Source organism: Orycteropus afer, unplaced genomic scaffold (assembly GCF_000298275.1).
Source record: "Orycteropus afer afer isolate SDZICR_OR568_19922 unplaced genomic scaffold, OryAfe1.0 scaffold00013, whole genome shotgun sequence".
NCBI classification, from domain to species: Eukaryota; Metazoa; Chordata; class Mammalia; order Tubulidentata; family Orycteropodidae; genus Orycteropus; species Orycteropus afer.
Genome location: NW_006921600.1, coordinates 23,548,681 through 23,573,772, shown reverse-complemented (window position 1 = coordinate 23,573,772; position 25,092 = coordinate 23,548,681). Strand labels below are relative to the sequence as shown.

General features: G+C 51.2%; 1 protein-coding gene across 1 annotated transcript; it reads left to right on the top strand.

Moving 5' to 3' along the window:
• Window positions 1–23,694, top strand: CNTN2 (contactin 2). The gene is made up of 22 exons (XM_007953509.2): window positions 1–70; window positions 5,691–5,835; window positions 5,963–6,138; window positions 6,340–6,435; window positions 7,089–7,298; window positions 7,552–7,651; window positions 8,975–9,150; window positions 9,586–9,722; window positions 10,232–10,361; window positions 13,108–13,258; window positions 13,361–13,488; window positions 13,795–13,970; window positions 14,506–14,626; window positions 15,365–15,523; window positions 15,993–16,142; window positions 18,376–18,446; window positions 18,750–18,984; window positions 19,872–19,984; window positions 21,714–21,900; window positions 22,169–22,281; window positions 22,969–23,137; window positions 23,585–23,694. The coding sequence occupies exons 1-22, from the start codon at window positions 1–3 to the stop codon at window positions 23,692–23,694; spliced, it is 3,123 nt and encodes a 1,040-aa protein (XP_007951700.1).
• Window positions 23,695–25,092: the final 1,398 nt, after the last annotated feature.

Below are 25,092 nucleotides of genomic sequence, written 5' to 3'. Positions count from 1 at the left end.
ATGGGGACACCCACCAGGAGGACACCATCCCTGCGGCTGCTAGCTGCTGCAGCCCTTCTCTCCTCTGCAGGTAAGCCCAGTAGTGAAAATTATGTCATTATATATTATTGCTATTACTCTGATGATGACTACTGAAATAACTGACTGCATTGCTGTAGCAATTTCCTCCCTAAAATGTTCCCATTTGTGATTCTTTAAGGTTAAGAGGAGAGGGCATGAGTCTTTTCCATATTACAGGTAAAGAAAGAATGACGCAGAGAGGATGAGTGGCTTGTCCTGGGTCACACAGCAAAACTAGGCACAACCAAACTAAAAAACCAAACTTGTTGCTATAGAGTCATTTCCAACCTGTAGCAACTCCATGTATTACACATAGAGTTTTCTTGGCTGTAGTCTTTACGGAAAGAGATCACTAGGCCTCTCTTCTGCAGTACCATTGGGTGGGTTTGAACCACTACTCTTTTGGTTAGTAGCCAAGTGCAAACTGTTTGTGCCCCTCACGGGCCTCCGGTACAACCACTGCTCCATAGTATCAGTCCAGAGTTGCAGCCTCAGACTGCACTGTCCAGTTGGGTAACAAATAGCCATTAAAAAACCAAACTCACTGCCGTCGAGTTGGAGCCTACTCATAGTGACCCTTCCTTGGGGTTTCCCAAGGCAGTATCTCTAAGGAAGTACATTGCCCAATCTTCCTTCCAAGGAGTAGCTGGTGGGTTTGAACCACCAGCCTTCTGGTTAGCAGTCAAATGCCTTCAGCACTACGCTATCAGAGCTCCTGCCAATACCCATACCAAAACCAAACCAAACCAAATCCACTGCCATTGAGTCAGATCCAACTCATAGCGATCCCTTCTGGGGTTTCTGAGGCAGTATCACTATGGAAAGAGATTGCCCAATCTTGCTTCCGAGGAGTGGCTGGTGGGTTTGAACCACCAGCCTTCTGGTTAGCAGTCAAATGCCTTAGGCACTATGTCACCAGAGTTCCTGCCAATAGCCATAGGTGACTATTAAAATTAAATCAGTTACACCAGCCACAAACTGAACTGGACAGTAGAGTCTGTGGGACACTTCCGTTATCACAGAAAGTTCTACTGAGCGGAGCTGCTCTAGAGTCCCCTGACACAAGGAGACAATGACAGAGACGGCAGGGCTCTGTAAGAGTTCCTCAAGGCAATGCTTGCTGCTTAGCAAACAGACTGAGGGTGTGTTTGTGGATATTTGAGTGTGTCGATGGCTGAGTGCAGAGGAGAAAGCTTTTTCAGGAGGGCAGAACAGGGACTGGGAAGAGATGAGGCAGAGCAGGGGAAAGCTAGGCAAAGGCAGAAGTAGCCAGGCAAGAATCTCACCCCATGGGAGGAAGGAAACTGGCAACGGGGAGGAAGTGGGTCTGGAAGAAGCCCATGGGGCTGAGAGGCCCTGGTTAGCTGGACTCTGGAGAGGGTGCCAGGAAGGAGGAAACAGAGGGCCTGTCCTTTAGCTGGAGGGGGTTCACCAGCCCACCTGCTCCTGTTCTGAGGGGCCTGCTGGGACCTCTGCTTGGCCCTCTGCCCTGACCCCCAGGCCAAATCAACAGACGTCCCTTTTCTCCTTAATATTTCTGTGGGAGGAGGACCCATCCTCCACAGTCCTGCAGTTCTAGCCTCAGTCTCCACCTCCCCTCCTTTCCCACATCCACCCCGCACTCCTCTATTTCTCCCATCCCCACCTCCACAAGACTGCAGCCAGAAAATTTTAGGTTTTTGTCTCCCCAGGGAAGGACTCCACTGGCACACTTTTCAGAGACCTCATTATGTCCTAAAAACCAGTTGTCGTTAAGTTGATTCTGACTCATGGCGACTCCATGTGTGTCAGAGAAGAACTGTCCTTCCTGGGGTTTTCAGTGGCTGATTTTTTTGGTGCTAGAATCCAAAACTGCAACCCCAGCGCAGGTTAGCAAGGCAAGCCAAGGGTTGAGGCACCCCGTTGGTGGGGCAGGAACTAGTACTGAGGTTTTCCATGCCTGTTTCTCAGAAGCTCTGGGAGGCGGCAGATCACATCTGAAAACTGCGTTTTTGCCTCAGATGGTGTGGTTCCAGTACTGAGAAGAGTATTGAGGAGCCCAGGAACCTCTCCACCTCTCCCCTGCCCTCTTTGGGTGGCTGTCTCCTGCTCTAGGCAGCCTGGGCTAAGAGGCAGTAGGATCTGAGACCTGGCTCTCAGGGAGCAGCTCCTTGCAGCCTGGTGCTGGGGCAGATTGCTGGGCTTGGGACCACTGGGTAGCTCCTCCCACCCCCTGGGCCAGGCCTGTTTCCCAGCTACTTCTTGACTTAGGACATGATGGGAGTCCCTGGGTGGTGCAAATGTTTAACATGCTTGGCTGCTAACTTAAAGGTTAGAAGTTTGAATCCACCCAGGGCACCTTGGAAGAAAAGGCTGGTGATCTGCTTCCAAAAAATCAGCTATGAAAACCCTGTGGATCAGTTCTACTCTGCACACATGGGGTCCCCATGAGTTGGAAGCAACTCCACAACAGCAACAGAACAGGCCTTAGGGTACAGGGCAGTGGCTGTCAACCCCCGCTGTCCTTCAGAATAACCTATAGACCAAACTCACTGCCATCGAGTAAAGTCCAACTCATAGCGACCCCCTTGGGTTTCCAAGGCTATATATTTTTAAGGAAGTAGATCACCCCATCTTCCTTCCATGGAACAGCTGATGGGTTTGAACCACTGACATTATGGTTAGCAGCCAAATGCCTTATCCACTATGCCACCAGAGCTCCTTAGAGTAACCTACAGGCATTTGTAGGAGCTCTGGTAGCATAGTGCCTAAGGCACTTGACTGCTAACCAGAAAGCTGGCATTTCAAACTCAGCAGCCACTCCTTGGAAGGAAGGTTGGGCAATCTACTTCTGTAGTGATATCGCCTCAGAAACCCAAGGAGGCATTGCTATGTGTCGGGTCCAACTTGACGACACATAACAACAACAACAACAAAGCAGGCAGGTAAAAATTTGGAGTCCTGGCCCTCACTCTTAGAGCTTCTGATTCAGTGCTTCTGGGATGCAAGAGGACTCCGGGTGATCTGACATGAAGCTCGGGCCAAGATTCATGGGCGTTACGGTCTGCTCCTTCTGCCTGTGTGATCAGGGGCAAGTTCTTCATCTTTTTTTTTTTTTCCTTATACTCAAAATATTCCCTTCTTTCATGTTTTTAAGTCACAGTTTCCATGCTCATGAAATAAGAAAACCAAAAATGGCAGCACCTACTTTGTAAAGTGTTTACGAGAAGGAAATAGGGAGTATGGTACCTAGTAAATAGTACACACTCAATAAATGGCACCCATCCAGCAGGGCAGTGAGATTCTCTGGCATAGCGGTAAGGCATTTGGCTGCTAACCAGATGGTCAGCAGTTCAAACCCACCAGCTGCTCCGTGGGAGGAAGATGAGGCAATCTACTTCCATAAAGATAACAGCCTTGGAAACCCAACAGGGGTCGACTATGAGTCAGAATGACTTGATGGCAGTGGGTATCCAGCAGTAACTCAGATAAAAACGGCCTGGAGATCTGCTTGCAAAAACTCAGTCATTGAAAACCCTATGGAACAGAGTTCTCTGACACATGTGAGGTTTGTTTCTATTCTTGTGGATTCATGGGTAGACAATAAGTGTATATGGACATTTGTAGCTACATGTGCATGGGTGAGTGGGGGACAGGTGTGTGTGTGTGTCTAGCTGGATATCTGAGCAGCTCAGAGAGGTCTGCACGTGTGCATGTATGATATGTGTGCATGTAAGAAAGGGTGTATGGGCGAGAGGTGGGGAAGGGTGTGTTTGTGGATATTTGAGTGTGTCGATGGCTCAGTGCAGAGGAGAAAGCTTTTTCAGGAAGAAAGCCAGCCTTACAGCATCCATGTGCTCAAAGCCCACTCCACCACCCCCATCCCCCAGACAGAGTTCCTGGAAGCTGCTATTGTACAAGGTGGTTCCCAGCAGCCTGGCTGCCTCCCTAAACCCTTCTTCCCTCTCCTCCCAGCAGTCCCAGCTGAGGCAGGGGTGCCTACTCTCTGCCACCATCATTAATTTGGGATTAAGCTGGGCTCTCCAGCCAAGATGATGCATTTGTCGCCGTGCGTCTAGTCTAGTCTCCGAGGCCTGGGGCGGCAGTGAGGGATAGTGGTGGGTGGTGGGGAGAGGGTGGAGGGATGCCTGCACCAGACTGTTTCTGGGAGCCCTGCTCCTTCCTTATTCTGGGAGCTACTTAACAGCTGCCCCCACTCCCAGGGGGCCAGGGCTGGGCCTCAGCTGCTGCATGGGGGCCCCAGCCTCACCCCTGGAAGAAGGCTGACAGCTAGATGGTCTGGGAGAGCAGGCACTATTTGGTTAATGGGAATCTCTTCCCCCATGACCCACCAAGGAGGGGCTGAAATCAGCTGTGCTGAGGAGTAGGAGCCAATTAGGGGAGGTCTGGCTCCCAAGTGACACCACAGAGAAAAAGCGCCAGGTCCCACCAGTCAGCAATCAGAGCTGCCCTGCCACTGTGGAAAGGCAGGGAGACCCTCACCCCGCCCTGTGAAGGAGGACAATGGTACATGGAAACGGAGGCATCTATGTGCATTGCAGGTGTGTGTTCTGTCTAGACTTGTCACTGCTACAGACCCACTTGCAACTATGGACAAGTCACTCACTTTTCTGGGTTTCTCTTGAACTGTCATAAGAGAATTTCATAAATATGGACCTGCCCACCATCTGCCCACCACAAGCCTTCTCCTTGCCTGGTCTCCACCTACCTTTAGCATGGGTCCCACAGACACTACCTGAGTACATTCCTATGCAGGCTCCTCACAGTGCATCATTCTGAGGCATCCTCCCCTAGACTCTGGGAAGTGAGTTTGTATTATTCTTACCATTTGACAAGTGAACACATTGAGGCTCAGAAGGGTTCAATAACTTGCCCAAAGTCACATAGCTAGTACGAGGCCCAGCCTAGCCCCCAAAATCCAAGTACCTTCCATGGAACCAGGCTGCCCCCAGAAGATACATACATTCTCTCTCCACCTTTGTGGTCTGTGACACCTCATGCTTCTTCCAAGGCCCATGCTTGGATTCTCTCTTCTGTGAGGCCCCACCTGAGGCCCCAGGTAGCATCCATTGCTTCCACTCCGAGAGCCCCAGCACCTTGACTCTAAACCTCTATCTCAGCATTGACCGCCCACACGGACAACAAGCTCCTTGTGAGAGAGGGACTGCATCATTCATTTTTGCAACCCAGTCTGTAGCCCAGTGCCAGGTGTACAGTTGGTGCTCAACACCCAAGTGTAGGACAGACGACTGGCTTAACTAACTTGTCCAGATGAGGCCTGCCCAGTCTATTTAAATTGGTATTTAGCTTAGTTGTACATGTAGGTATTCTTGAATTGGTATATGTTCTGCTGTGTATAGTTTCAACAACACACACAGAAAATTGAGTGAAAATTTATATTTAATTTCATTAAAATTAAATAAAATGAAAAAATTCAGTTCCTCAGCTGCACTAGCCACATGTCAAGTGCTGGCTCAATAGCTAGATATGGATGTGGCTGCCATATTGGATGGTACAGAAAATAGAGCTGTTCCACCATTGCAGAAAGTTCTATTGGCTAATGCTGCCCTGGAGGCCAGGCTCCAGCCAGTCCCAGGTGCTGAGGCCTCTGGTGGTGTCCCTCCCTGCAGCTTGGAGCTTCGTGCAGGGATCCCCAGTCACCTTTGGGCCTGTGTTTGAAGACCAGCCTCTTAGTCTGCTTTTCCCAGAGGAGTCTACAGAGGAGAAGGTGACACTGGCATGCCGCGCACGGGCCAGTCCCCCAGCCACCTATAGGTGAGACTCATGTGGTGGGTGCTGGGAGGCTCTGGGCAACCATACAGTTTCTCCTCACATCTGCCCTGGTACAGGGCTGGGCCCAGCTGGCCAGGACTCAGCTTCCCCCTTCTGGTCTCTGCTGCAGGTGGAAGATGAATGGTACCGAGATGAAGCTGGAGCCAGGTTCCCGTCACCAGCTGGTGGGGGGCAACCTGGTCATCATGAACCCCACCAAGGCCCAGGATGCTGGTGTCTACCAGTGCCTGGCCTCCAATCCAGTGGGCACTGTAGTCAGCAGGGAGGCTGTCCTCCGCTTTGGCTGTGAGACCCGTGGGGCACCAGAACATGGAGTTGGGGAGGCACTGGGAAAAAATCTCTAGAAAGGGCAGGTTATGCCCCCAAGCCAGGCTTCCCTGACCCCACAAGACCTGCCCTGGTGGCTACTTTGCTGTGGAGGATGAGTTGGGGAGGGGGCTCCCAGGCTTGGGGTACAGTGCCTGAACCCCTGATCTCCACCTATAGTTCTGCAGGAATTCTCCAAAGAGGAGCGAGACCCAGTGAAAACCCATGAAGGCTGGGGGGTGATGCTGCCCTGTAACCCACCTGCTCACTACCCAGGTAAGTCAGGGCCCCAAGCCATGGTTAGAGGGCCTAGGAGGGGTTTCTAGACCTTCAGCAGGAGACACATGGAATAAATGTGGTGAGTGATGCGTGGAAGAACTGATCCCTGGGTCCCTGTCTTTCAGTAACTTCTGTATTTACTTTCTGGACCAGTCATTTTCTAGCTGTGAGCTCTGCTTCTGCAGGCTGGCAGATCTCTGAAGGCCAAGGCTGTGTCTCCTGTATCACACTGGGAGTTTCCTGGGGACAGGAGCTGGGTCCCCCCCATACGACTTGGAGCTCCCCGAGGGCAGGAATAAAGTCGCCTCTCCCTTTCGGTCTCCTCCAGCCCCAGCTCTTAGCACAGGCAATTCTGAGGACAAAACTAAACTCACTGCTGTTGAGTCAATTTGACTCATACCGACTCCTCCTTGGGTTTCCAAGGCGGTATCTCTACAGAAGTAGATTGCTGAATCTTCCTTCCGAGGAGTGGCTGGTAGGTTTGAACTGCCAGCCTTCTGGTTAGCAGTCAAATGTTTTAGGCTGTATGCCACCAAGGTCCTTATTCTCAGGATAGGCCCCACAAATTCCCACCAGCGTGTTGGGGTCCCACCCAGTGCTGGCCCATGAGTCCAGCACCCCCTGGTCTTCTCAATCTCCCCACATCCTAGGCTTATCCTACCGCTGGCTCCTCAACGAGTTTCCCAACTTCATCCCAACGGATGGGCGTCACTTCGTGTCCCAGACCACAGGGAACCTGTACATTGCCCGGACCAATGCCTCAGACCTGGGCAACTATTCCTGCTTGGCCACCAGCCACATGGACTTCTCCACCAAGAGTGTCTTCAGCAAGTTCGCACAGCTCAACCTGGCTGCTGAAGGTCAGGATCAGGCATGGTGGGGAACGGGGAGCAGAGAGGGTCAGCAGAAGGGAATGCCTCTAAGAGATAGTGAAGACCAGTTACCACCCCCTCCTCTGGCCCTGACCCCAGGCCCCCCAGGGGAATGGGAATCTTCTGAGACTCCACTGAGCTGCCTAGACAGAGTCTGCTTTGAACAGGGCCATGATCCCACGCACAGGATCCATGCCCTGGAGCCATTTGCATCTGATGTGCAAAATCCCTCTTTCCCCAGATCCCCGGCTCTTTGCTCCCAACATCAAGGCCCGGTTCCCAGCAGAGACCTATGCGCTGGTGGGGCAGCAGGTCACTCTGGAGTGCTTCGCCTTTGGGAAGTGAGTGACAGAGGAGGGAGGGGAGTTGGCCAGGGCACTCTCACAGCCTCTTAGGGGCCTAGGTGTTGGTATGGGGGGCAGGCAAGAACTGGCACAGTCATCTTGGTGCCCCTGGAAGGATCTGGCAGAGCGCCTAGATCACAGCAGAGGCCACCACCCCTCACTAAGAATTCACTCTCTGGATCAGGTGTCACACATGCCAGGGACCTTACACATACGGGTCACTTGGTCCTTCCAGCAACACAACCCAGGCTCACATAGTTTGCCTAACACCCAGAGTTAGCAGCAGCCCAGCACAGTGTGTGGATTCTGGCCCTGCTCTGTCACTCACTTGGCTATGAGGACTTGGGTCAGCTACATAACCTCTCTGAGCCTCAGTTTCCTTATTTGTAAAGTGATAATAATAGTACCTACCTTGTAGGATTGTTCTGAGGATGAAATGAGTTACTATATGTATAGTGCCTGGAGCAGTGCCTGGCATTTAGTAAATGTTCCATGAATGCTAGCAGTTATCATTGAAAAGATTACAACAGAAAGCATTATCTGTCTTGCTTTTGTCTAGAAAATGAGTCATTAGAACAGAGCTAAGCAAATAGCAGGTATTCAATAAATATTTGTTGAATGAATGAATATGATTTTCACTTTGGTCCCTCAAATATCTACTTCCATTACCTGGGTTGCCCTCTGCTCTGTGGAAAGTTATTGGGCTTCCAGAAAAACCATATTAAAAACACAAGAAAGGGTAATATATTAACCGTTTAAGAGACCCAACAATATCTCAGCTCATTTTCCAACCAAAACCAAACTCACTGCCACTCAGTCAATTCCAACTCATAGTGACCCCCATTCGGTTTTGGAAGTGGTGGGCTTAAATCACCAACCATCTGGTTAACAATCAAATGCCTTAGGCATTTGATTCCACCAGAGCTCCTTTTTAGCACATAATAACTAAAGCCCTTTGGAAAGCAGAGGCAAGGCCCCATTTGGGAGACAGAACCCAGGTCTCTGCTGAGGAGGACCAATCCATGAGAGGCACGGTGGTGCCAGCTTCATTGGCTTTGCACTTGTTGCAGGGAACAGAGGAGGGCAGGGGAGCCCTGCTTCTCGGCCCTTCCCTGCCTGTGCTTGAGAAGCAACCAAGAGCGCCCTCCCTCTTTCCTTGCCCCCTCCTTCTGTTCCTCCCCAGCCCAGGGGCCCCATGTCCACAACCACGCCCACCTGTCCAGCAGCTCAGGAGAGCTGAGGGTCTGGGTGCAAGGACATGCAGGACAAGGGAGTATGCCCTGCTCAGCCTGCTCCCTCTGACTTTGTCTCCCTCGCCAGCCCTGTCCCCCAGATCAAGTGGCGCAAAGTGGATGGCTCCTTGTCCCCACAGTGGGCCACAGCAGAGCCTACTCTGCAAATCCCCAGTGTCAGCTTTGAGGATGAGGGTACCTACGAGTGTGAGGCGGAGAACTCCAAGGGTCGTGACACCGTCCAGGGCCGCATCATCGTGCAGGGTAGGAGCCTGGGACACCCCCTGCCCCTTGCTTTCATTCTTGCCCTTGAGAAAACACACCCAAAAGTCAAGGAAGGGCTGGGATGCCCTTTGCTGATGCCTTCTTGCCCCAAGATTATACTGTGTATGGGGAACGAAAGAGACTAATGCTGTGGCCAGCTCAGAACTCTAGTAGAAGCTTCAGAAAGACCACACTGAAGTCCTTAGGATGATTTCAGTCACTAAAACAGCCACTAGTGTAACCACAAAGCACCAACTTTCTGGTGCCTGCTGCTTCTTTCCCCCTCTCCCATTTTATCCTCTCCGTCCAGGAATGCTGGTGGTGCCCTCTCCTGTCCAGAACAGGCACTGCAGCCCTGTAATTATCTTCTGTTTAATGAGCTGAGAGGCTCCTCTCAGTTCACCTGGAGGCTTTTCTCTCCCTTGCCCCCAACAGCTCAGCCTGAATGGCTCAAAGTGATCTCAGATATGGAGGCTGACATTGGCTCTAATCTGTGGTGGGGCTGTGCGGCTGCAGGCAAGCCCCGGCCCACAGTGCGCTGGCTGCGGAATGGAGAGCCTCTGACATCCCACGTAAGAGACTTGGGGCTTCCTCCCACACACCACCTCCCCATGCTCACCTGGTTTCTTCAACCCTCACCCCTCACCCCACCACTAGCAGCCCCTCTGGGCCAGTTAAGTTCTCAGAGGGTGGTTCTAGGTGCTTCTTTGTATCCAGGGTCTCATGGCCACAGACCGCTCAAGGAGGCTCGATAGAGTCCTGACTAACGGGTGCAGAGTCACAACTGGGTCCTGGGTCCGGTCACAACTCACTATGTGGTCCTGACTGAGTGATTCCACCACCCCTTGGGCTTTAATCTCCTGAGTGCAGGAGGTCTGCTAATCTCTGAGGTCCCACCCTGGGATTCCAGGAGGCCCTGAGGAAGAACTGGACACAGAAGCCCCATCTACCACCTCTCCTCGAGGGAGCTGGCAGCTTAGAGTCTCCACTGCACCCATCCCTGTCTGTCCCTCCATCCTGGTCCTCAAGGGGTCCTGATCCCTTTGCCTTGCCCCACCCTGGGCTGGGCTCTTCCTCACAGAACCGGGTGGAAGTGTTGGCCGGGGACCTGCGGTTCTCCAAGCTGAGCCTGGAGGACTCGGGCATGTACCAGTGTGTGGCAGAGAACAAGCACGGCACCATCTATGCCAGTGCCGAGCTGGCTGTGCAAGGTAAAAGCCCAGAGAGCCCAGGGGACTTCCCTGAGGATACACAGGTGGGGCTTTAGGAGTTTCAAGTTGCAGTATAGCCAACTTTCTACACACACACATAAAACGCACACACATGCATGGGCACAGTTTTCCTTAGCTTTCCAAATAGAAGAATTTAGGGATTTGAGAAAGCAGATGAGACACTAGGTTGGGAGCTCCTAGGGGACAGAGGGGAGCTCTGGTAGCATAGAGGCTAAGACACTTGCCTGCTAACCAGACGGCTGGCGGTTCAAACCCACCAGCCACTCTTCGGAAGGAAGGTTGGGCAATCCTACTTCCGTAGTGATACTGCCTCAGAAACCCAAGGAGGGGTCGCTATGAGTCGGGTTTGACTCGACAGCACATAACAACAACAGGGGACAGAGTCTCTGACTTGCTGCTATCTGGCACAAAGGATATGTTTGCTGTTGTGGAAAAAAAAGGTGGCAAAGTCATTTAAAACCAAATCCATTAGATCTGTGTTTGAACCCTTTTAGCTGTATGACTTTTGGCAAGTTATTTAACCTCTTTGTGTCTCAGTTTCTTGATTTATAAAATATGGCAATGATAGTCCTCATAGGTCTGTTGCAAGGATTAAATATGATCAAGGTAAATCATAAAGGACCTGCCCATCACATAACCAAAAAATAAACACAAAACCTGTTGCCAGCAACTCGGACTCAGAACCACTCCACAGGTTTTCCTTGGCTGTAGCCTCCATGGAAGCAGATCACCAGGCCTTTCTTTTGCAGCACCTCTGGGTAGATTCGAATCTCCAACCTTTCAGTTAGTAGTCAAGCACAAATAATTCGCACCACTCAGGTGCCCAGTAATGTCAGCTGGTGTTAGTATTCTTAGTTGTGTGACTTGAGCTTGCTGAGCTTCGTCTGTAAAATGGACATGATGATACCTACTTCATCAAGTCATCCAAACCAAAACCAAACTCACTGCCATTGAGTCGATTCTGAGAGTAGCAACGCCCTTTGGGTTTCTGAGGCAGTAAATCTTTACAAAGGAGATTGCCCAGTTTTCCTTCTGCAGAGTGGCTGATGGGTTTGAACTGCCAACCTTTTGGTTAGCAGTCAAATGCCTTAGCACTATGCCACCAGAGCACCTTCATCAAGTCATAATGAGGCATAACTATGACATTTATCTATCCAGACAATATTTATTTAACACTTCTTAAAGAGGGGGCTCTGGTGGCTTAGTGCCTAAGGCATTTGACTGCTAACCAGAAGGTTAGCAGTTCAAACCCACCAGCCACTCCTCAGAAGGAAGGTTAGGCAATCTACTTCTGTAGTGATACTGCCTCGGAAACCTCCCCACCCCCCCAGGTGGGGTCACTATGAATCGGATCTGACTTGAGGGCAGTGAGTTTTTTAGAGTTTTAAGGAACTTATTTAACTCTTCCTAAAAAATGGAGCTCTGGTGGCATAGTAGTTAAAACCAAAAAAAAAACACAAACTCACTGCCTTTGAGTCAGACCCAACTCACAGCAACCCCTCCTTGGGTTTCCAAGAAGTAAATTGCCCAGTCTTCCTTCCGAGGAATGGCTGGTGGGTTTGAACCACCAGTCTTCTGGTTAGCAGTCAAATGCCTTACGCACTATGCCACCAGAGCTCCTATAATGGTTAAAGCACTCCAAAAGGTCAGCGGTTTGAACCCACTAGCTGCTCCATGGGAGAAAGGTGTGCAATCTGCTTCAGTGAAGATTTACAGCCCTGAAAACCCAATGGGGTGGTTCTACTATGTCCTATAGGGTCACTATGCATCAGAATTGACTCCATGGTAGTGAGTTTGGTTTTTGGTTTTAAAGAATTAACATGATAGATAAGGTCTCCGCCTTCAAGCAGTTTACAATCCAGCAGAGAGAGATGGAAAAATAGACACCAAATCAAATAATCAAATAAGATATCTCAGACAGCCACATGGACAGGCCAGGAGGTGGGTCAGTAGATGGAGTGGACCAGAGAAGGCCTTTGTAGGAAGTAGCATTCAGAAGGTGACCTGAGGTTGAAGGAGACAGCATGTGATAATCTGTGGGATTTCAAGGCAAAATGTATAACAAGAGCAAAGGACCTGAGGCAGGGAAAGGCTTAGCCTGTTCAAAGTGAAAACATAAATGCCCCAGGGGGCTGCAGCATAATAAGTGAGGGGGAGTGCAGAGTGTGGCATGATCAGAGAGGTGGAGGATTTACTTCTGTGTGTGGTAAAAGTACAGGTAACAAAGCATTTGCTGATTCGACATCTTTTCCATGTTCAATTCAGTGACACTGCGTTCATCATGTTATATAGCCATCACCACTGTCCTTTTCCCCATCATGGGGCTTTACTTCGGAGCTGTTGTGACGAGTTGGACTTCATTCTAAATGCAGCAAGAAACAATTGGAGGGTTTGAAAGTGAGGAGTGAAATGGCCTGATTTACGTTTTTCAAAAAATGATCCTAGCTGCTGGGTAGGGAGAGCGCGTAGGAGGCAAGCAGTGGAACAGGAAGGCCAGTGAGGGGCCTTGTCAATAATCCAGGCAGAAGACACAGTGGCATGGACCAGAGCAGTAGCAGTGGGCGTGGTGAGGGAGGCTGCTTTCTGGGTGCACTTTGGACGCAGTGCTGCTGGGAGCCCCTCATGACTTGACCACCCAGAGTATGTAAAGTGCTTAGAGTGTGGCCAGATCAAGGATTTAAGCAAGGGTGTTCAATATGACTGTGGGCTTCCCCTTTTCTTCCAGCACTGGCCCCTGATTTCAGGCTGAACCCCGTAAAGCGTCTGATCCCAGCGGCCCGGGGGGGAGAGGTCATTATCCCATGTCAGCCCCGGGCAGCACCAAAGGCTGTGGTGCTCTGGAGCAAAGGCACTGAGATTTTGGTTAACAACAGCAGGTACAGCCCCTAGCCCACCCTGAGCACTTCTGCCCCCTCCTCATCCTCCTTGGAAGCAAGTCCCCTTCCCATGACTACAGACTGGCTTTGTCCTTGCTGCAGAGTGACTGTAACTCCAGATGGCACCTTGATGATAAGAAATATCAGTCGGTCAGATGAAGGCAAATACATCTGCTTTGCTGAGAACTTCATGGGCAAAGCCAATAGCACCGGCATCCTGTCTGTGCGAGGTAAGGCCTCAGCCGCCACTCTTCTTATGCTCCTGCTCTTATGTTCCCACATTCCTTCTAGTTTGTTTATGAGGCTACCTTAGGATTTGATTTTGCTTGGGACCCCCTTCTTGCCACCATCTGGTATCTAGTCCTGCTCCCCCAGCACACATGGCATGGGGCCACTGAGACAACAGGATATCTGCCACCACACTGCCTCTTTTCTACCCTGGGACTGAGGCCACAGCCTGTCATCTGTCCTTCTTTCTGCACCTGCCTAGCTAATTTCCTCCCCTATTCACCTAGAGGTCTTGTTTTTCTTGGCAGATGCAACCAAGATCACTCTAGCCCCCTCAAGCGCTGACATCAACCTGGGGGATAACCTGACCCTGCAGTGCCACGCTTCTCATGACCCCACCATGGACCTCACCTTCACCTGGACCCTGGATGACTTCCCCATTGACTTTGATAAGCCCGGGGGTCACTATCGGAGGGCCAGTGTGGTGAGCCTGGGCCCCTCAGGGCTCCTCCCTCCTCCTAGATAGACAGGAGACCCAAGATGTCTTTAATCATCACCACCTTCAAGTCCCCCAAAGTCATTCCTGTTCTCTCAGGCCCATGCATGGCAAGCTCATTCTTGGGTTAATAAGCATTGTCCCTTAGGCAGGCAGTTTCCTGGATGCCACCTAAAGGCCATACATCTAGGAGAGGATGAGGGACAACCTTGAATTCCAGAAACCCAATAAGACTCCCACTCTATGACTGTTCTTAATAATGATGTTATTATCCTGAGAATGACATTGTTAACTTGGACAATTGTTGACTGTCTTGTGTAACAAATTTTGTTGTTTAGTCCCCAGGGGTACTAAGTGGGGGAGTAGCTGACTCTTCCCATTGAACAGATAGGAAAAGTGGGATGCAGAGGGATCCACGGGGGTAACGGAGCAGAGGAGTCCCAAACTCTGTCCCATGGCATGCTGCATGAGCCAGGGCTGCTTCCTCTGACCTGCCCCTCTCCTTGCTCTCCTCCATGTGCAGAAGGAGACAATAGGGGATCTGACAATCCTGAACGCTCAGCTGCGCCATGGCGGGAAGTACACATGCATGGCTCAGACGGTGGTGGACAGTGCATCCAAGGAGGCCACAGTCCTGGTCCGAGGTGATGGGGTTTCCCACCTCCATCCCCCACCCCAGACTCCCTAAGAGAACCAGCTGGGCTATCCTGCCCTTCCTACCTGCCCCATCCCCTCCCCAACAAGCTGTTGGGGTTTCTGGCAGAAGTCTATTGAAGTGGACATATCCCATGGGTCTTTGTAGGTCCTAAATGAGTAAAATATTCTTCCTCCAAAGGAAAACTTTTAAAAATCCACTTTTCTTAAATACAGCCCCAAACTGGGTACTGTGCTAAAGCCAGAAGTTTTCAAAGACTAAAAATAGATTATTGCCATCAGATCAATTCTGATTTATAGCAACCCTATGTGACAGAGCAGAAGAACTGCCCCATAGGGTTTCCAAGGCTGTAATCTTTACAGGAGCAGATCCTGCTGAGCAACCAGTAAAAACCAACCTTTGGGTTAGTAGCCAAGCACTTAACCACTCTGCTAATATGGCTCCTTTTGCAAAGACTAGTACTGGGAAATCTATGCACACATCTTTGTGAAGCCTTCTGTAGCCCCTCTAGCCTTGAGACCAGAAGCCTGAACACATTCCTCCCGCCACACAACCCTACATTCATCACTCCCTGCCTCAGTTCCTTGCTTTTCCATCTGGGCTGTGTTCACTGTGCTCTCTGCTGCCCATTCTTGGTACTGCACCAACCCAGTCAGGCCTGGAAGACGTTGGCTCAAATTTGAAGCTGCCTAATTCCGACCCCCTGTGCTCGGACCTCTTGATGCAGGTCCACCAGGTCCCCCTGGAGGCGTGGTGGTGAGGGACATCGGTAACACCACTATCCAGCTCAGCTGGAGCCGTGGCTTCGACAACCATAGTCCCATTGCCAAGTACACCCTGCAAGCTCGAACTCCACCTGCAGGAAAGTGGAAGCAGGTTCGGACCAGTAAGTGTGAGGCCCCGCTCTCTTCAGTGCTGATAGGGAGGTGGAGGTAGTGGGAGGAGCATGGGGTGGAGCCTGGATCTTCAAAAGTGGGAGCTCTCAGGCCTGTTGGGGGAAGCAGTCGCACAAAGGCAGCAAAGGGGGAGAGAGTTGAGGGAGGAAGCACCCTGTGTGTATGCTTGAAGGGATTAGTAGACTATTACAGGGGCAAGGAAAATACCAGTGGTGGGAGGGTATGCAAAGCATAGGCAAAGCATTAGCACTAAGACAGGGAAGTCTGGTGTGGCTGCCCCAAACCTCTAGTGTTCCCACCATTTCTGAAATAGGTATTGAGCACTTATTATATGACAGGCACCAAGGTGAAAGCTGGGTACAAAGAGGCCATTCAGACCCAGTCCCTGCCTTCTACATCCAGACCAATAAACAAGTGCTGTGACACAGACTAAAACCTCCACTTGCTGGTGCCTTGCAGATCCTGCCAACATCGAAGGCAATGCCGAGACTGCCCAGGTCCTGGGCCTCACGCCCTGGATGGACTATGAGTTCCGGGTTATAGCCAGCAACATCCTGGGCACTGGAGAGCCCAGTGGGCCCTCCGGCAAAATTCGGACCAAGGAAGCAGGTCAGAGACATGGATCTCCCAAAGAGAACTAACATCAGAGCAGAGCCCCTGGTTCTCCTTAAAAGGAGCCCAAGCAAGCAGCAAGCAACCTCTGAGTCCCAGCCCTGCTCACCCGGTTTTGGACTCTCCAATATACCTATGCGAGAGGAGCACCAAGTCAGGACCGGGCTGCAGCATTGCATGATGCCTGTCAGAGATGGAAGGTTCATCTAGTCCAAACCCTTCATTTCAAAAATAGGCCAACCTTACAATTGCATATAAATCTACAATTATCTCAAAATGAAAAGTTTAATTTTTTTTTTTTAATGGAAAAACCAAGGTTTGGGGAAGGGAAGGGTCACAATAGCAGAATGCAGACTCGAACCCAGGACCATGGGTGGTAGGCAGATGACTTCCCAGGAAGGGCTTGAGCTGCTGAAATCAGTTAATGAGGAAGGTGTGTGTGTACTGCGTTTGTGTATGTGAGTTGTGCAGAGGAGTGGGGAAGCAGCCAGTGTTGACAACCCCAGCTTCCCTAGCCCCAACAGAAAGGATGAATATCTCTCTGCCCACCACCCTCAGAGCCTAGTGGGTGTCAGAGCCTGAGTAGGGAAGGAAGAGGAGAGTGCAGCAGCCAAAGGCCCTGGTCAGCATCTGCTGAGAGGCCCTGTCCACTCTGATGTGGCCCTGGAGCTATTCCTAGGCCAAGGCCAGGAATGAGAGCCCTGGGATCCTGGGAAGGGCTGCAGCATAGAGTCAAGACCCTACCTCCACTCCTTCTACCCACCCAAAGTACCCCCACTGACTGACTCAGTGGATGTACAGTGAGGGTCTGCCTTCTTGTCTCCCTTAAACATATTTACCTATATGCCCCAGGCTGATTCTCCAGGCTCTTTCTGGAATCATTCAGCACTATCAGCATGTACTTCTTCTAAGTAAGGAATTCCAGAAGGAACACTTCCTTTGATTGACTATAAACTTCTTTGAGAGTCAAATGTGGGTGTCAAAGCGTTGCTTTCATTGTAGTATTCCAAGAGTTGATGAGCACAAAGACAGGTAGGATGGAGAGGAAAGATAGTGGACTTTGAAATCAGAACAGCTGAGTTCAAATTCTGGCTGTGCCACTTATTAGCTGTGTGACCTTAGGCAGGTCACTTAGCTGCTCTGGGCCTCATAGTCTTTCCACCTGGAAAAGAGGGTAGCATAGTGCCTAAGGCACTTGACTGCTAACCAGAAGGCTGGTGGTTCAAACCCACCAGCCACTCCTCAGAAGGAAGATGGGGCAATCTACTTCGGTAGTGATACTGCCTCAGAAACCCCCCAAGGAGGGGTCGCTATGAGTCGGGTCTGACTCAACGGCACATAACAACAACAACAACACCTCATAGGATCTCTGGTGGCATAGTGCCTAAGGCGTCTGACTGCTAACCAGAAGACTGGCGGTTCAAATCCACCAGCCACTCCTTGGAAAGAAGATTGGGCAATCTATTTCCGTAGAGATACCGCCTTGGAAACCCAAGGAGGGGGGTCACTATGAATCCAATCAACTTGATGGTAGTGAGTTTGGCTTTTTTTTTGTTTGTTTCATAGGATCAAATGGGCAATGTGTTATGGCAAATTACAAGGCCCAACGCTATCATTACCAGAACTAAGTGAAAAGACTCCAACTGCTAGATTCTTTATAGAAATATTTTGACCCCTGACCAAGCTACCCCCTGCTAGGCTGGGAGAGCTGACCAAATACATTCTTGTTTTAATATCAGCCTTGTTTAATACTCAAGACACCTAGGAAATTAAATCTGCCACAAGAAGAAGAAGAAAAATAAAACACCCTGGAACCCCCAAAGAAATGCTTTCTGCATTAACTGCAGTTCTGGATTATTTATCCCATGTAATTTAAAGCAAACAGGGATTGATCTCTATTATTTAGCTCAAGTCAACAGGAGTAAAGAGAAGAGTGATCTTTTATGGGGCATCTAATATATGCTAATCACTGTCTTGTTTAATTTACTCTCACCACAGCCCTGTGAGAGAAATATTATCATCACTTTATGGGCAGGATTAGAGAAGCAACTCGCCCAGGGTAACACAGCTAGTAAGTGGCAGAGCTGGAATATGATTTCCATGTCCACAGGGACTGAAGGGCAAAACTCAGACCATTTGAAGGGGTGCCCCTGTTGTAGACATGGGCTCGGCGCTTTTGTTACTTCACTGCCCATTAACCAGCCACATCTGTGTCTCTTGGTCCTAACAGCTCCCTCGGTGGCCCCCTCAGGACTCAGTGGAGGAGGTGGAGCCCCTGGGGAACTTATCATCAACTGGACGGTAAGCTGGTCGGGACAGAAACAAAAATGTGCATCCAATTTTCTGGGGGACAAGTTCTGCCCTCCTCATCATCCCTGCCTGGCTCATCTCCCAGCTGGAGACAAAGGAGCTAAACTGAGCCGCTGCACAGCACCGACTCAAAGACCGACCACATCCTCTTCCTCTTCCCCAGCCCCTGCTTCCCCTTCGCTGCTGGCTCAGGACGCCAGGGCTGTCCCTCTCTGTGAAGGTTGGGCAGAGCCAGAGGATGGGCAGGGAAGCGCGCCCGCGGCCCCAAGCCCATGCCACGCTCTTGCCCCTCAGCCCATGTCGCGGGAGTACCAGAACGGAGACGGCTTCGGCTACCTGCTGTCCTTCCGCAGGCAGGGCAGCGCTAGCTGGCAGACCGCCCGGGTGCCCGGCGCCGACGCCCGGCACTTCGTCTACAGCAACGAGAGCGTCCAGCCCTACACGCCCTTTCAGGTCAAGATCCGCAGCTACAACCGCCGCGGGGAGGGGCCCGAGAGCCTCACTGCGCTCGTGTACTCGGCTGAGGAAGGTGGGTGCCTCTGGACGCCTTCCAGCTCTGCCACTTACTAGCTGGGTTACCCTGGACAAGTTATTGTCGTGTTTTCCCTCTCCATAAAATGAGGATGACATTACTCTCACAGGGCTGTAGTGAAAATAAAATTAAACAAGATGGTAATTTACACGTAGTAGATGCTCAATAAATGGGCTACTGCCCCTGAGGTGGAAGGTGCTCTGGTGGACTAGTGGGTAAAGTATTTAGCTGCTAACCAGAAGGTGGGAGGGTTCAAACCTACTAGCTGCTCTGCTGGAGGTAGTCTACTTGTGTGAAGATTTACAGCCTTGGAAATCCAAGTCGCTATGAGTCAGACTTCACTCTATGGCAATGGGTTTTGCCCCTGATGTGGGGGCTGGGGAGAATGCTACATACACCACACCTGGCTCCCTTACATAAGGGGGGGAAAAAATGAAAAATAAAAATAAAAAACCTCGCTGTCCTTGAGTTGATTCCTATTTATAGTGACCCCTTCTTGGGTTTTTGAGGCAGTATCACTATGGAAGTAGATTGCCCAGTCTTCTGAGGAGTGGCTGGTGAGTTTGAACCGCCAGCCTTCTGGTTAGCAGTCAAGTGTCTTAGGTACTATACCACCAGAGCTCCCTGTTCCGTAATTGGGGAGGTTAAGTGAACATCTAGGTTCTAAGCCTTTAGCCTCATTTTGCCTCCCCTCCCCCATCTCCCTAGTCAGGGCTGGAGTAGGGAAGAGGGAGGTTCTCTGAGGAAGGCTGAGGGTCAGAGAGGTAGTATCCTGGGGAGGGTGCCCTGAGCTCTCCTCTAAAATCCCAGCAAGGACAATCCTGGGTGGGGAAGGATCTATAGGGAGAACCTGGGAGTTCAAACCCATCTGTGCCCGTCCTCAGAGCCCAGGGTGGCCCCTGCCAAGGTCTGGGCCAAGGGAGTCTCGGCCTCAGAGATGAATGTGACATGGGAACCAGTGCAGCAGGACATGAATGGTATCCTTCTGGGGTATGAGGTAAGCTTTGACCCTGGGCCTGGGAAAGGGGGTTGCTGGGGCTTCAAGGCTAGGAGGGGGCAGTGTACAGCTCAGGAATGCCCCCTCACAAGTGACACCTCCTGCAATCACCCACTTACTGATTTGTCAAACAGAGAGAGGACCCAGTCAGCCTAGGCAGCACTGTGGCTACAAACAGAGACCCCATGGCTGATAGACTGGCCTCACAGTAAATGCTTGACTCTAGTGGTGGCTTGGTGCCTAAGGCATTTGACTGCTAACCAGAAGACTGGTGGTTCAAACCCACCAGCCACTCCTTGGAAGGAAGATTGGACAATCTACTTCCATAGTGATACAACCTCGGAAACCCAAGGATGGGTCACTACGAGTCAGATCCAACTCAATGGCAGTGAGTTTGGCTTTTGCTTTTTTAGTGGCCAGCAGCAGAAGCAGAGGAGCCCAGGGGAGGAAGAAAGGGCTCTGGAAGGGGCATGACCTAAAAGGCCCCTGCCCACCCTCTGTATGGAGCCCTGCCTGCCAGCTCCTCTGGTCCTGGCATTCAGCCTGGCATCCCCAGGCTGAACTGGGAACAGCATGAGCCCCTCTGTGTGCTAGTAGATCTTCCCATCCCAGGGGAGCTCTGGGCCCAGCAGTCTCTGACCTAGCCCTGGGCCCATGGATAACTCTAGGTGGGGTATGGAATAGATGGAGGGCAAAGAGAGCAAGAGAAGGAAAGAACAGAAGTCAGAACTGTCATTGCCTAAGGGAGAAGCATCAGGCTGGACATACTAGTGACACTGTAAATTCCATTCAAGTTAGCTCTACACTTTAGCACAATAGCTTAGGCAAGACACACGCAGTAAGGAGGTAAATCCAAACTCTGCCCTTGATTTTAAATATTTTAAATATGCCCGTGATATTTAGCCTTAGTATCACAATTGCTATAAAAAATAGGTTTGCATTTACTGAACAGCCATCTTAAGCCTGCGGTGGGTTGAGAGGCTACTTTGCAAGTACAGATATGCATGTTATACTGCAGTGGTGGGATTCTTGCCTTCTCTGTGTGACACCTGGGTTCAATTCTCATCCAATGCACCTCATGTACATTAAGTTGTGTCAGTCAGTGGTGAGTTGCATGTTATGCATAGATAGCTGCATTTTGCAGCTATGAAGCTAAACAGGTTTCAGTGGAGTTTCCAGACTAAGATGGACTAGGAAGAAAGGGCTGGTGATCTACTTCCTGAAATCATCCAGTGAAAACCCTGTGGATCATAGCAATCCAATCTGCCAGCAGTCATGGGGGTGACAGCAGACTGGGCAGCATTTCATTCTGTGGCGCATGGGGTTTCCATGAACTGGGGGCCAACTTGATGGCAGCTAACAATGACGACAAATCCTTAGCAGAATCCCCATGGTGGTCCTTGATTTAATTAAATGGGAGTGGATTTCAGCAGGCCCTAGCCCACCACCTATTCATTGCTCCCCACTCCCCCATTCAGTCCACATAGTGAATACCTTTCTTGGGCTGAGCACTCTGCTAGGCACCCAGAAGACAGCAGTAAACAACACTGACTTGTCCTTGTTCTCTGGAGCTCTTAACCTAGTGTTCAGCCTCTGAGACCTATGACTGAGTCATAAGGACCAGGGTGAGGAGGAGAGGAACAGTATGTAGGTATTCAGGGCCTGAGTCAGGGTAGGCCTGAGGTCCTGGGCTTGATCCTGGACCCTAGGGTACCCCTGCTCCCCTCAGATCCACTACTGGAAAGCTGGGGACAAAGAAGCAGCTGCTGACCGAGTGAGGACTGCTGGGCTGGACACCAGTGCCCGAGTCACCGGCCTTCACCCCAACACCAAGTACCATGTGACCGTGAGGGCCTACAACCGGGCTGGCACTGGGCCTGCCAGCCCTTCTGACAGTACCATGACCATGAAGCCCCGTGAGTCTGTCTGGGGTGGAGTGGGGGGAGGGGCTGATAAGACAAATGCTTCAGTCCACGAGCCCTGGCCTCCACAGAAACGTGGCCACGAGCCTAATGGAACTTGTGGCCTCTGAAGTGCCTCCCTCTCTTGGCTTTTCATGGGGTTTTTTCCTTATGCAGCAAACAGAGTATACTTGCTATAGGCAGACCTTCAGAAAAGGGGGCAGAGAAGGGGGAGAGTGGGGAAACACTGGGAAGTCTCTCCAACTCTCTCCCTCCCGGGTAGCTCCACAGCGACCTCCTGGCAACATCTCCTGGACATTCTCAAGCTCCAGTCTTAGCATTAAGTGGGACCCAGTGGTCCCGCTCCGAAATGAGTCTGCAGTCACGGGCTATAAGGTAAGGAAGGGATCAGCCAGGCATCAAATGGTGCGGAACAGCCCCTTTGCATTTCCAGTTAATACTGGGGAGTCCCTGGGTGGTATAAACGGTTAAGCGCTGGAAAGGCAGCTGGAACCTACCCAGAGGTACTTCAGAAGACAGGCCTGGCAGTCTACTTCTGAACAACCCTAGTCATTGAAAACTATGGAGCACAGTCCTACCCCACACAACATGGGGTTGCCATGAGTTGGAATCCACTTGATGGCAACTAAAAACGACACAGGGGAGCAGCAACTTATATTAAGAAGGATCTGAGTCAGACATCTGCAATGATTTGTGATTGTGAGAGGCATGAAATACTTAAATGGTTCTCTGAGTAGATTGTAGTAGGAACTAAAAAGGGGGCAGACAGTATCACTGTGGGAAGGTAGGGGTTCATCTGGGTAGTATGAATTGGGTGAAGCCTAGGGTCTTCTAGCCTCAGGAGTCTGCAAAAAGAATTAGCTGCTTCCTCCCATCAATGAGGTGCTTGTTTAAGAGCTAAGAGCTTAGCCCTGGGCAATGGAAACAAACGGGTGAGTAGGAGGACTCTAGAGTAGGAGGACTTTGAAAACCTTTGGGCTCCTCCCAGTGACTGGAGCCAGGGAGGAGAGAAGGATCAGCCCTGGTGTGAGAAATCTCCGTCTGGCTAAACCCTTTCCACAGATGCTGTACCAGAATGACTTACACCCGACACCCATGCTCCACCTCACCAGCAAGAACTGGATAGAAATTGCAGTACCTGAAGACATTGGCCACGCGCTGGTGCAGATTCGAACCACAGGGCCTGGAGGGGACGGGATCCCAGCGGAAGTCCACATCGTGAGGAATGGAGGTGCTGCCTCTCCCCCACCTGATCCCCGGGAATATCAGGGTCCAGCCAGATACCTAATGAAGGAGTCACTTCCACCCAAGACAACCCTAACCCAGCCAAATACCAAAGGGAAAGGGGGAGGAAGGCAAGACCCAAGTGCAGAGCGGTCCTGGCATTGTCCATCACTGCCTCCCCCCCAAAAAAACAGAGCACCCTTTAGGGCTAGAGAAGTGAGGGTGCACCTTTTACAGAGTGTGGGGAAGGCCGAGGACCAGCAAAACCAAATGTCCTGCAAAGCGTTTTAGGAGTAGGGCTGAGAAGACCACACTGCCCATCCTAACGCTAGCCCTCTATGAGTCTCCTTAGGAAAGGGCTTGATTCTATCCAGAGGGTGAGGCTGGGGTGGTCCAGGTCCCAGTTGATTCCCCCCCACCCCACCCCGACCCCATTTCTGGCTGCTGGTTTCAGGCACAAGCATGATGGTGGAGAACTCAGCAGTCTGCCTAACTCCATGTGCTGGTGCCATCCTCTCCCACTCCATGGCCATGCTGATCATCCTAGGCTACCTGGAGCTTTGATCTTGGCTCCCCTCCCTCTCCGCCAGAGCTGGACACCCACCTCCGATGGACACAGCCAGCTGGTGCTGGCCCCTTCCAGACGCCAAGGTGGCCCAACACTGTGCCCAAGAGTGGTTGGTTTTAAATACGTACTTTAAACAGTGCCCTTTTTGTAGGAGGTAGGATATTTCAAATTCTGCCACAGGATAGAACCCATGTGAGGATTTTTTTCTTTGAATCAAGAGGCAATAGGCAGCAACTTCCATGATAATGCTGGACTCTATGCCTGGGCCCTCTAGGATGTCTGGATGGAAGGAACAGACCTATGGGAAGAAAGGGGTTTTTAAACATGACCTTCAGATCAGCAGAGATAGCACTCCAGGATGGCGTCTGGATCCTGCCCCTCAGAGCAGAGTCCGACAACAACGTGCTATGAGCAGACTGAAGAAGTGGGCAGGACCCTAAAACCAAGGACTCTACTTTGTCCTCATCAGGGGTGGCATGGCTGGACCCTGACATTGTCCTTGATGACTCCTCAGAGGCCTCTGGCACCATCTGGACTGCTGAAAACCAGGGCTGTGTTGTCTGTAGCAAGAGCCTGAGCCCCTCAGCTTTTGGGGATGATACTCCAGAATTGGGGGTGGGGTGGGTATAGGAGCTGAAAAGGGCTGAGAGGCTGAGACACCTGGGAAAGGACATCAGCCTGGGCCTGAGACACGGTCACAATCCAGGTGAAGATGGCCTCTCAACCAACACTGCCAACCTGACCCTGTCACCTCCAGAGTGACAGAAGCCACTATAGGTGACCGGATGACTAAAGGGCTCTGTCTTGGGGAGGTCTCTGACCCCAAGACTCATCCTGCAAAACCCTTCACAGGTTTTGGGCAGCATGTGGAGGGGGACAGGAGACTGCCAATCGTGCCCGCCCCCTTCCTCCAGCTCTGCCTGCCAGTCTGCAGTCACCACCCCCACCTGCTACACCCGGGACCCTGCTCCCCAGCACCGACAAGCCTGGGAAAATCATGGGAGTGTTCATTGGGTCCTGGAATCAGGAGTCTTCTGAGTAAGGCGGAGGATAAACGTGGCTCTGCCTGCTCCCCAGGAGTGCCCTGGGACCACCTGGCAAGAGCTGTCCTCCAGGTGCCCTTGAACTGCTCTTTTGACAGGGATGGCCTTTTGTGTTTCCCCAGAAGGGGTTAATAAATGGGACGTGCTATCTTGCACTCCTAGTATATGATCAGTCACAAAACCTCCGAGCTGGAACAGGCTTTAGAGTTCAACTTGTCCAAGACATCACTTCACAGATGAGGAAACTGAGGTCCAGAGAGGATTAGGGACTTCCCAAGATCACACAGGCTGTAAGTGACCAGGCTGGGATAAGAACTCCTACCTTCTTGGTCAAGGCTCTTTGCCTGTCTA